The following is a 13,291-nucleotide window of genomic DNA, read 5'->3' as shown; positions in this document are numbered from 1 at the left end:
ATATATGAAATTGAAATAGAATAAATTACGTTGAAATGTAATTAAGAATATGTGAGATAAGAAATTAAATTAGAATAAATAAAATATGATAAGTTAATTAAAATATATAAAATAAAATGACGATAAGTAAACAATATTATATAATATTTGCTGTTAAAATAGTACATAATTAAAATATTTCATATAACAACGTGATGTTGTTCTTACCTATTGGTCGCGACACCTCAATTTGAGTTTCTTGGTTACAATAATTGAGTTGTGTTATCTTAAGCCTTATTCGGCAGGCTACTGACGAGTCTCGTGAGAGACCAAACGTACGTCTGGCCTATGGCGGATAATGGTTTACCAATAATACTTTTTGCGACTGAATGGGTTCTTAAACCTTGTAACAACGTGATGTTGTTCTTACCTATTGGTCGCGACACCTCAATTTGAGTTTCTTGGTTACAATAATTGAGTTGTGTTATCTAAAGCCTTATTCGGCAGGCTACTGACGAGTCTTGTGAGAGACGAAACGTACGTCTAGCCTATGGCGGGTAATGGTTTACCAATAATACTTTTTGCGACTGAATGGGTTCTTAAACCTTGTAACAACGTGATGTTGTTCTTTCCTATTGGTCGCGACACCTCAATTTGAGTTACTTGGTTACAATAATTGAGTTGTGTTATCTAAAGCCTTATTCGGCAGGCTACTGACGAGTCTCGTGAGAGACGAAACGTACGTCTGGCCTATGGCGGATAATGATTTACCAATAATATATATATATATATATATAAACTTCATTTCATCATCATTTTCGGTCTTACACAATACCTCAACTATAAGGAGCCCTATAAGATCAACATCGACGGCAGCAGCATTGTGGAAAGCTGGACAGCAAAATTTCTTGGAGTGACACTCAACCACATGTTATCATTCAAGTGCCACGTCTCTAACATCGCAAACAAATTCTCAAAAGCAATTGGTATCTTGAATAAACTCCGTCACATTTTGCCCAGAAATTGTTTAAATACCGTTTACAACTCGCTCTGTCTGACGCATGTTACATATTGCAACCTGGTGTGGGCATCGGCGTACAGAACAACAACTAACCCGATCAAAATTCTTATGAAAAGAGCGGTTCGTTTGATAACAAATTTACATTTTCGCGAACATGCAGACAGGCTCTTCAAAGCAACAAATAATTTGGATTTCGATAGTCTTCATGAATATTGTGTGGCGATCTTTGTATACAAACAGCTGTCGAACCAGTTGCCATATCTTTCAACGGATACTACAAGCCAACTTAGTCGACTAGATTTGTGCAATTCATGGCGTCGAACAAGAGCAAGACCAACATAATGTTCTCTCATGTGTACTGCGTCGGACTACGAATATGGAACAACCTCATGAAACGAGAATTTTTAAATCGTGGTTTTAATATTTTTTCTTTTAAAAAAAAACTTGAAAACATTTTTGTTATCAGATTGATAAGAACGTGCCATTCAAACAAAATATTAACGTTTAATAACTAATAGATACCCAAGCGTAAACATTTTTATTCTTAGAAATAGGTAATTTGAGCTATTTAATTGTGCCTACACAACATTAGTTACATCACTTTTACCAATTATCGCAATAATTAATTTAATTAGAATATTTGTATATTAGTTGCCGAACATTTTTGTTTAAACATAGAAAACTTTTATATCAGTTACGGAACATTTTGTTAATATGGAACATCTCTGTTTAGGTGGTCTTACCAGATGAATTATGTATAAATTTTATTATGGTCATCCAGCTTTCTTTAAATTTTTTAATTTTGAGAAACAAATATATATATATATATGGACATGATGCTGCGGTAATATAGAATAATATCTTTATCATTATTATTGTTGTGAATGCTGTTGGTAGTATTGTTATTGTTATTATTGGCGTTATTGTAGTAGGTGTTGTTTTGGTTACTATAGTTGTTGACTATGATGTTGTGATTAGTATCTGGATTATTGTTGTTATTATTGACTTCATCGTTGTTGTTGTTGACAATGCTTTCGTTATAATTATTAGTATTATGAATAATATTGTTATAGTCATTATTGTGATTATTGTTGTTGTTATCGTTATCGATATTAAGATTACTGTTATTGTTGTTGTTATTAATGATGTTATAGTTGGCAATGGAGTTATCATTATCAATAGAATGATTATTGTTGTTGGTGATAATATTGTTACTGGTAGTTATTATTATTGTTGTTACTGATATTTCTTAATTTAAATTTAATTAAGTATATATAATATAAATTATATATATATATATATATATATATATATATATATATATATATATATATATATATATATATATATATATATATATATATATATATATATATATATATATATATATATATATATATATATATATATATATATATATATACATACATCGTGGCTATTGTATTGTTTGTTTTCGCTCTGCTAGAGATTCTCGATTTTCGGAGTTTTAGTGTTGATTTTGTTTCTGAAAATTTGACATATTATTGCAATTAAATTCTAGATACTGTTTTAATTTAATTCAATATTTAAAGTTGCGTATTTTTGGCATTTGAATCGAATTTTCATAGAGTTTATTTAGTCACGTGTTAATTGCAGTGTACAGTTTTGTTCCACCTGTTATTATGAATACACGTCAAAATCCAGGTAAGAAAGACGGTGTACTTACGTTGAAACAGCTCAATCGAGTCCAGCTGCGATTTTATAGTGACGTGGTTGGCACTGATGGCATTAACTTTTTCATCAAGTGATTTACTGATTTCATCAATCGATTTATTCAACAGCCCCAAATCAGTTTCTTCCAATTTAGTCTTAATAGAAGCATTAACATCGTTGAGTTTGTCTAACTTTTCATTGAACGTAACTTTTATGTCATCAATAGATTTAGATAACAATTTCATGTCATAAACGTTTTTTACACATTTATCACAGAACCATTTAATGTTACCGTTTAAACGTACAACTGAATAAACCTAGTCAGACATTGAATCAACATTAGCCGTGCACTCACACTGAAAACATTGAAAGTGCACATCGGGAAAAAAGTTAAATCAAGAGATAAGCGGCCTCAAGTCTAAAATGATGAGATCTTTTGCTAGTGTGGTCAGCACTGAAGTGAAACAGAGTGCTAAGATCATCAATGAAGATCTTAAAAATGTCCGAAAAACACTAAATGATGTTGCCGATGCTAAAGAAAGAGAGGCTAATGCGATGCTGCTCAGGCTGGGAGAAGGCCTTGATGACAAGGATCGGGTCACAAAAATGATTGCAAAATTGACCGATGACACTGTCAACGGAAAAAATATACTGAAAGTTTTTAGATTGGGTAAGAGAGGTAAAGGAGTTGTCAGGCCAATCCTCATCAAGTTTGATGATGTAAAAAGCAAGGAATATTTCTTTACCAATTTGTACAAACTCAGATCTTTGAACGATGATTTTGCACACGTCAAATTGATTCATGATTTGACTGTTGATCAGCGCAAGAAGCTGAAAAGAATTTTAGATGATGCAAAGGCGAGAGAAACCAACTGTAAAGAGGGTTTTTTATACAGAGTGCGAGGGGAGGTGGGAAGGTGGAAAATAGTGAAATTTCCGGTAAAAAAAGAGTCAAATTAATAAATGGTAGAGTGGGTTCGTGCTATGATTTGTTTGGATTAGTTAAAAATAAATTTCATCACCTAACAAACAAAGGATCTAATGTTAAATCACTTACGTTCGGAAAGTTTTCTTTACAATTTAAATTTTCAATAAATTTATCAATTTCGAGTTTAAAAAATTTAATTTTAAGTTATTAACAGTATTGGAAAATTTATTTAATTAATAATTTTCAAATCCTGTTGTATTTCGCCGACTAAAGAAAGTGAAAATGGAAAACACTAATCCTAACATAACCGCACGGACAAAGAAGGTGACCAATAAGATGAGTGATATTGCGGGATTGCATCTGTGTGAAGGTTGTAGGAAAGTAAATGAAGAAAGAATAAAAACACTGACTAATTATGGGGAGGAAAGATTGCTTGTTGCTATCAAACAGTTGGAAGAAAAAATGGCAAATGAAGTCAGATGTCTAACTCAGATGATGGAAAAAGTCACATTTAGAGAAGAGATGCTAAAAGAACAGATGAGGGAACAAACTAACTTGAAGAATAGTCTCAATGAGGTAAAAAATCAGGTAGCCAAGGAAGAGGAAATGACAAAAAAGTGGAATGAAGTAGTTAAAGGTAATTTTGAGAGTTTGACAACAAATGTCAAGGAAATACATTCATCGGTGCTGGACACAAAAAATCATCTGGATGTTGCTAATGAAAGAAATATCCGTCGAAACAATTTAGTCATTTTCAACATACCAGAAAATGAAAGTTTTTCTTGGAAAGCAGATAAAAAGAAAGTGCTTCAATTGTTGAAGGAGATAACTGATGAAAACTTGGAAAAGGAGGTTTCAAATGTATTCAGACTTGGTAAAAGGGTGAATGATCAAAAGCCAAGGCCTATTTTAATTAAATTATTGAATTTAACTACTAAAAATCTGATACTAGAAAACTGTTTCAAACTGAGGAGGAGTAAATCATTCAATGGAGTCTACATTAACCATGACCTTATTAAATTAGATAGAGATATTTGTAAACAGCTTCTCGATGATAAAAAGAAGAAAATTGCAGAAAAGGACGACATTAATAACTGGATATTTAAGATAAAAGGACAACCAGGTGAGTTTCATGTATTTGTTTTTAAAAAGACAAATTTATAAAGAGATCAAAGTCAAGAGAAGGCAGTGAGTTTAATTATAATCATCCTAGTATGGTAAAGAATCCTAATGATGTGCTTAATGTTTTGTATACCAATGTTGATTGTCTCACAAATAAATTTTCAGAATTGAATCTATTTTTAGATGCATCGGATTTAAAGTATGATTTAATAGTTATAAATGAAGTAAACCCTAAAAATGTTAAAAACTCTTCATGGAACATTAACGAATTTAATTTGCCTGGATATAGTTACTTGGTTTCAAATTTCTGCAAAGCAAGTTATCGAGGTATTATGTTATATTACAAAATCAATTTGCAGCTGTTTAGTGTTCAACTGGATTCCATATTTGATGAATATTTGTGTGCCAGGATTAACGTCAGAGATCAAAATTTAAATTTAATGATAATTTACAGAAGTCCTAATTCAAGTAATGATAATAATGACAATCTCATTGGTGTCTTGAATGAGTTTGGTGATTTGTCTGGTAGACATCTTGTTTTGGGTGATTTTAATTTTCCAGATATAGATTGGAAGCTGAGAGTTTGTGCAGGTTCTGACTACAAGATTGAAAATAGATTTTTGCAGCTTATTGATGATAGGTTTTGGCTGCAGCATGTCAACGAACCAACAAGATATGGAACTAACAGTTGTCCTCATGTTTTGGATTTAATTATCACGTCTGAAGATTGCGTATCAGATTTGCAGTATTCATCTCCTCTGGGCAGAAGTGACCACTTATTGATTTCATTTAAAATTTTTGATTGTTCAATTTTGCACAGTAAACCTAGGAAGAAGTTGTGTTTTAATCTTGGACAGTACGATGCAATTAACAAATATCTTTCTAGCATGTTATCTGTTGATACAACTGTGGATGTAGACCAAAAGAGCAACGTAGAAAATTTATGGCAAAAATTTTGTTTTTTGATTAGTGAGGCTACTTCAAAATATGTTCCTATGAAAATATGTGGTAGCTGTGTTGTTAAGCATGTCAACTTTAAACTGAGGCGACTTATCAAGCTTAAGCACTACTATTGGAAAAGAATCTATAAATATGGAGACGTTGACTTATTGCAGAGTTTCAGGTCTACGAGAGATAAAGTTCGAGCAGAATGTAAACAGCTGGACAGAGATAACCAGAATTTTATTGCCAGAAACTATCATAACAACCCAAAACTGTTCTGGAAACAGGTGAAGAAGAAAATAACAACAGTGGGCAGGGTTGAAACACTCAGAGTACAGAACACAGATCTCACGGGTGATGATGAAAAAGCCCAAGCTTTGGCAAAGTTCTTTTCATCGGTTTATAAACTTGACAATGAGGTTAATTATAATGACTCGTTATATCCATTGGTTCCGGCTGCCGGAATGGATGACGTAGTGTCTAAAAAGATTTCTTTATTGGATAAGAACAAATCTGCAGGGCCTGATAATATTCATCCACGGATATTGTTGGAAAGTAAAACAGTTGTTGTTTCTGCAGTTAGGCAAATTTTTCAATGTTCACTAGATACCGGTATGATTCCAGCAGATTGGAAGGCTAGCATAGTAATACCAATACACAAAAAAGGAAGTAAAAGTTTGATTAGTAACTACAGGCCTATTTCTCTTACTTCTGTGTGTTGTAAAATGATGGAATCAATTATTAAGGACTTTATTTTTTATCAGTAATGACTGGGAATATGTATGATTGACTTGGATTGATTATTTCATTACCCATTTTATGGTTGAATGCATGTGCGTATTTCATTTATAAATTTTTTGGTTAATTATATTTTATATTGACTTCACAACTTTCTTATTATTATTATTGTTTTTCATATGAGTGTTTGGTTTGTTTTTATTGATTGGTAAATAGTTAATGAAATTTGTAGGTTCTAATATAATTATCTGATATAATAATTAATGATTCATGAGTAGGTGGGTATATGAGTTGGTATATGGGTAGGGGAGGTTAAGGAAATTAGATGGATGCATGAATGTTTGTTTATTTTTTCTATTGCATGGGAAATGTGTAGTTAATTTTATGCTATTCAGGTGTAGAATGGGATTAATGGGGTTAGATGGATAAAGTATTTTATTATATCTTGGTTTATAAGTTTGCATTTATGGTGACACTCAAGACACTGTTAGTGTTAATTTATTGTTTTTGGAAATTATTTTCAATCTGCCATTATTTATTGAGTAGAAAGACCCCAGTGTTATGAACTTGGTTTTATTGAAGTTGAATTGTTGATTGCATGTGGTAAGGATGTTGATGTTTGAAGGAAGATCTCTAATGTTTGATAATATATAGCTTTAAGTTTTATCTGCATATTGATGGTAACGTATGCCATAATTTTCAATGATCCTGCCGATAGGTGAAATATAAGCTGCAAATAAGAGTGGTCCAAGTAGAGACCCCTGAGGGACACCATGAAACAGATGGACTATTGGAAATGAGTGTGTGGATATTTTGACAAATTGACTGCGACCAGGAGACGTAATTCTTGACTTTTAAATATTCCATATAACACAGAATTGCAGTAGTCCAATTTGGACAGTATCAAACACCGTGCCAGATCACTAGCCGAAGCGTTAGAAAGAAACTGTCTAATATGTCGTATTTCTCTTAAATGATTATTAGAGGAGTTTGCTATAAATGTAATGTGATTTTAAAAACTTAATTTTCTATCTAGGACTAATCCAAATGTCTTTAGTGTTACAGATATCGGGACTAAGGTGTCTCCTAGTTGGACTGATGTTATGTACATTATTTATTGAGTAGAAAGACCCCAGTGTTATGAGTTTGGTTTTATTGAAGTTGAATTGTAGGTAGTTATGTAGGAACCATTCTTCAATTGATGCGATGCATGTGGTAAAAGGTTAAAGGTTTCTCTTTCTCTTTTGCGTTTGCTTCAGAGGTTTCAACGACAAACACACACAGCGTATATGAATACGCGTGCAAACCACGCATCATACACATGGCATATGATAGGCGGAGATCTCTTTGTATTCGAACCCAGTCATGGCAATAGAAAGACCAGGCACCTTTAACCATTGAGCCATCACGATGTTGATGTTTGAAGGAAGATCTCCAATGTTTGATAATATATAGAGTTGAGTTTTGTCTGCATATTGATGGTAACGTGTGCCATAATTTTCAATGATCCTGCCGATAGGTGAAATATAAGCTGCAAGTAAGAGTGGTCCAAGTACAGTCCCCTGAGGGACACCATGAAACAGATGGACTATTGGAGATGAGTGTGTGGATATTTTGACAAATTGACTGCGACCAGTTAAGTATGAAGATAGCCATGAAAGGACGGAACCTTTGACACCAAATTCCAATTCCAGGCGACAAAATAATATATCATGACTGATGATGTCAAAGGCAATTGACATGTCCAATCCGGCAAAAATTGTGGTTTTTTTTATTGTTGCATGAATTAAATACATTATCAAGGATATGAAGTAAAGCCGTTTCAGTAGAATGATTGTTCCGATAAGCTGATTGTAAAAGTGAATAATTAGGATGTGAAAAGATGTACGGTTAAATTCTTCTTAAGGCCGCACGTTCAATGATTTTTGATATAGATGTAAGGTTTGATATAGGTCGGTAATTTGAGAGATCAGAGTCATCAAGATTATGTTTTCAAGGACTTGTGCTGTTTTAAAACTATCGGGAAACTGTTGACTGCAGGAAAGATTCGTGAGATGAGAGATAGCAATAGATAGAATGTCGACACATTGAATTGAATGAGAACCTGGTAAGGGAATGGATTCAGTGGAGAAGTCTTATTGCAAGATGATTTGACGATGTTTATGAATTCCGCTGGAGTAACATCTTCAAATGAGCTGAATCGATGACTATGATATTCAATAGCGGTTAGATTTACGTTGACAGAATGTACGAGCTTTTGTTCAATGTTATTGTGAATATTGTTTATTTTACTTATGAAAAAATCATTGAAAGAATTACCAATTAATGTTGTCTTAGACTCATTGAGAAGCGAAAGCCTTTTGTTACGAAATAGTAGCTTGTTGAAATTATGCCATGTAGAGCGCGAATTTTTTGTAGAAGTGAGTTCATTTTGTAGAAGTTCAACTCTTGATTTAAAAATAAAATCTCGAGCCACTTTCTTGGCTTCATCGTAATTTGTTTTGGCTATCCGTGCGTCTCTAGAGAGAAAATTTCTTGATCGTTGGTTTTTACGAAGAAGATGAGTCTTTATTAGAGCATGTTTATCAAGAACTTAAATGATGATGTTGTTGATATGAGAGGCATACTGATGAACCGATAAAGTTGAATATTCTAAAATTGAAGAAGATATTAAATCATTATTGAAGACATTCCTATTTATATTTTTTATATTACGAAAAGAGATTTTCTGATTGCAAATATCATGAAGACGTGCAAGGATGGATGTTGTGATGAGTTTGTGTCGGAATATAAGACTTCAAATAACTTAGTTGTTGATATGATATTAGGGTCGAGGGTTGATGTAATTAAAAGATCAAGAATATTTCCTTTTTCGTGGGAAGACGAATTTACATGCTGAGTGAGATTTAATTCATCGATGACTTGTAGTCCGTTGTTGATGTTGCCCTGAGAGGCAGGAGCATTGAAATCACCGCAGATAATAAATCTTTTGTTTCTTTTGTTAGATGAAAAGTATCATCTACTAGGTCATAAAAATCGTGGATGAAGTTAGATGTAATAGGACCAGGAGGTCTTTATATGATGATGATGTAAACTGGTTGCTGAGTCAGATGAAATTTGACGATGAGTTGTTCAAAACAAGGCGACGTATCTGACGCAACTTTGGTACATTCAATAACATCACTATGAATAAAAGCAATACCACCATCTTTTTTGTCGTTGCGTGTGCCTCGATGTTGATGAAAAACAGAAAAATCTGGCGGAGCAATGTCATGTCCAGCTTTATTACATTAGAATCATCTGAAGCGATCCATGTTTCCGTCAAGCACATGATATCAAGCTAATGATCAAAAATCGTATCGTGAATCAGAGCCGCTTTGCGAGTGGCGGAACGAGTAGACCGAAAGAAACATTGGGTTGATCGCCGATGACTTTAAAATTGAAAAACATGAATGAAAAACGTTTGACAAAAAAAGAACAATTCATACAACATAATACTATATACGGATGAGCTCAAGAGCTCTTTGGAACCAGTCGTCACGGTCTCTAGCAACGCGCTGTCACAGGTGCCCTGCATCCGTTTAAATTTATCTTTGGCACATTTCCAAAGATTTTCTGTGCCATTTGTGTGAACTCCAGTTGGAGCCACAAACCCATATCTGTGATTTACAGTATTGTGTGGCAATCTTGTTGTCCGACTCAGACTATTATAAACGGCCCAGCGATCTGACCACGCAGTTGTTCCTGTTTGATAAGTTAGCAATAAAATATATTTGTCACACAAAAAAATTGAGAAAAAAATTACCAGGCAGTATATGGCGTTGCACTATTGGCATAAGCGTTGCTGCGTCCCACGAGACCAGAGATTCATCAATCTGGACTACGTGTCCTGGCCCACCTATTTTCACTGGGTTATCCCTAACCCACTCTGTGCGCAACTCTCAGTAGAAATTAAACCAGTCAGGCCAAGTTTTGCTCTTATCTATTTGCAGCAGACTTGCAACTGTTGCCTGGCTGATATCTCACATACTCCAGGATTATTTCAACTGAAACAAACGAAAAGAATTGAACAAAACGTAAATAGATTTTTTTTTGAAAATTAAAACACAATGGTAATTTTAAAAAATTCTTACCATAATACACTGGTCTAATTTGAGACGGCTTTTTCCATAAAAGCTGCCGCTTCTTATGATTTTCGTCTTGCCGCAACGAGTAGTGTTGGTGCATAGCCAAATTTTACCATCGCAGGCTAAATTTTAATTTAATTACACGACCACAAACGCAAGTCATGCGTGACGCAAGCAACCCGTGTCGCATTGCCCAATTTATTGCATCGTATGTGTCACGAATGCTATCCATTAATTGGAAAGACGAAACGCCATGCAAAACAGGATAATTCATTTTTTTGTTTAGACGCGACGAGAGCAGACGCGGTTTGTTTTAAAAGTGAAACTATATTTTCAACAGATACATTTAAAATTTTGCTACACATTTTGTAATGTATCATATTTTTATAACTTTTGAGATTTTGTTGTTTTTCTAGTCAAAATTGGTTTAACATTTTGATTTTTTTAGTTTCTGGAATTCTAAAATATGTTTTCGAAATTCGGCATATTTTCACAAGCTTACAACTTTGCTATTATTATTTAGTTTAACTTTTAGTTATACCGTGGGAGGAGCTTGTGCGTTGTTTTTTAAACTGTTGACTATAAATAAATATTGCTTGAAAAAATACTTTGCCGTCTCCGAGATTACCCAGCAACGTTAGCAATCAAACATTACTAACTTATGTTGCTAGTTTTTTTAAAGCAAAATTCTTATTTGGTAATAACTCAACTACGGAAGCTATGACGATAATCGAAACCTAGACGATATTCTAAATATAGATAATAAAAAGCTAAATTTTTTTACATGGATATATATAATGGATATGGCAAATCTCATATGTATATATATATGTTCATACATCGGTTAAAATAAATTTTTGCTAAAAATCTTGATCTATAGAACCAAAAACGTCAATGAAAAATTAATTTTAAAAAACATTTAGCATTTTATCTATGTTTAGAATATCGTCTAGTTTATCAAATTATCGATTATCAAATAAGAATTTCGCTTTAAAAAAACTAGCAACATAAGTTGTAATGTTTCATTGCTAACGTTGCTGGCATGTTTCAGTTGCCTTGGGCTTTTTTGATACTAATTTCCAAAATTACAAGTTGCACCGTTATCCCTCACTCTGCTCTGCAATGGATAATCAATCACAATCATCCATTCATATTAATTTGTCTTTACGTTTTATTATATTATTGTTGTAAAAGTGATATGTAAATTCATGAGAATGTATACTAAATGTATGACTGCTCATAATAACTGTAATAACAATTTCTGACAATCATACATTTGAGTACCTTTTTTTGAATATATAATCATCTGAAGCTGAACCAAATTTTAAAAACTTTTATGTTGTCTCTTGAATTTGCATTGTATATATAAAAAATGGGAAAATGTCTACTTTCAATTTTAATAACTTCTAGTTATTGATAAAAACCAGAGTAAATTCATGACTAATCTGCCTATATATTGTATGCCATGGATATGAAATGGACTGTTTTTAGCAAACTGTGTTAATTCTGCATTTAATCAATGATAAAATAAATAATATTTAAATAAATTTTTTTAAAATGTATTTTCAATACTTTACTTTTATCGATTAAAATAAGGATAGTTTTATACTTAAGTGCAAATCATTTATGTATGTCCTGGTTATGACATTAAACTGACCCTCACTGCCTTGTGAGTGATGTTGGATCATCAAAGGCTAGGCCCACCGCTTATAACTGTGGTTGCGTAAGGAAGGGCGTCCTGTGTAAAAACTAGCCAAATAATAAATGCTTATGATGATGACGGAGAAAACAATGGCCCTCAGTATCCGGCAGAAGAGGGTGCGAAGAATCTCCGGAGACCCAGTCGATGGGGTTGTGGTGCAAGGCCCTGTGGATGGTCTGGCTACTGGCACCCCACTCTATAGTGTGGCGGTGCAAGGCACTATAGATGGAAGGACTACTTGTAGACCAAGGGGTTGGAGGTTTGGTACCTGGAATGTAGGCACGTTGACAGGAAGAAGTTTGGAAGTGGTGGAGGAGCTGCAGAGGAGAATGGTTGACGTGGCTGCATTACAAGAGGTCAGATGGAAGGGTGAGGGTACAAGGTTTGTGGGGGCTAAAGGTGGAAGATATAAGTTGTGGTGGAAGGGGGATGATGGTACGGGAGGAGTTGGTGTGATGGTAAGAGAAGAGTTGTTGGAGCAGGTGTTGGAAGTGAGGCGGAGAAGCAATGGGGTAATTGTGGTGGTGATGGTGTTTGGAAAAGTAATAGTGAGGGTGATATCAGGATATGCTCCGCAACAAAGTAGGAAGGAAGAGGAGAAGGATAGGTTTTATGATGATGTTTCTGACGAAATTGGGCAAGCGGGGTTGAATGAGTTTGTGGTGTTGTTGGGTGATTTGAATGGTCATGTGGGGGCGGATGCAGACGGATATGAAGGTGTACATGGGGGATGGGGATATGGTATACGGAATGAGGAAGGGCGTAGAGTGTTGGAGTTAGCGGATGCACACAGCATGGTGGTGGGGAACACTTGGTTCACAAGGGAACCAGCGCGATTGATTACTTATAGGTCAGGGGAACATAGATCGATGATCGACTATATATTGGTAAGGGCCAAACATAGGAAGTATGTGAAGAATGTGAAGGCGATACCTGGTATGTTGCAGCATAGTATGGTTGTGATGGATGTGACATCAAAAGAAATGGGGAGGAGGAAGAAGGATAAGTTTGTGGCAAAGAGAAAGACATGGAAGTGCAGG

General features: G+C 34.1%; 3 protein-coding genes across 3 annotated transcripts in view; all 3 read left to right on the top strand.

The window, feature by feature from the left end:
* Positions 1–1,311: 1,311 nt before the first annotated feature.
* Positions 1,312–3,652, top strand: HELRODRAFT_165359 (hypothetical protein; the record flags this gene model as incomplete). The annotated part of the gene is made up of 3 exons (XM_009031960.1): positions 1,312–1,414; positions 2,684–2,751; positions 3,065–3,652. 3 exons carry the CDS (start codon positions 1,312–1,314, stop codon positions 3,650–3,652), a joined length of 759 nt encoding a protein of 252 aa, XP_009030208.1.
* Positions 3,653–3,902: 250 nt separating this feature from the next.
* Positions 3,903–7,239, top strand: HELRODRAFT_165358 (hypothetical protein; the record flags this gene model as incomplete). The annotated part of the gene is made up of 4 exons (XM_009031959.1): positions 3,903–4,743; positions 4,908–5,510; positions 6,904–6,908; positions 7,141–7,239. The coding sequence occupies 4 exons, from the start codon at positions 3,903–3,905 to the stop codon at positions 7,237–7,239; spliced, it is 1,548 nt and encodes a 515-aa protein (XP_009030207.1).
* A 5,101-nt stretch (positions 7,240–12,340) lies between these two features.
* HELRODRAFT_165356 (hypothetical protein) overlaps positions 12,341–13,291 on the top strand; it is a gene marked incomplete at both ends in the record, with an annotated part of 2,948 nt that continues 1,997 nt past the window's right edge. Inside the window, one exon of the mRNA XM_009031958.1 lies at positions 12,341–13,257. Coding sequence (XP_009030206.1) covers positions 12,341–13,257 — 917 coding nt within the window. The remainder of the gene's footprint in view (positions 13,258–13,291) is intronic.

This window comes from Helobdella robusta, assembly GCF_000326865.2.
Source record: "Helobdella robusta unplaced genomic scaffold HELROscaffold_8, whole genome shotgun sequence".
Lineage (NCBI taxonomy): Eukaryota > Metazoa > Annelida > Clitellata > Rhynchobdellida > Glossiphoniidae > Helobdella > Helobdella robusta.
This window is presented reverse-complemented; position numbering and strand designations above follow the sequence as displayed.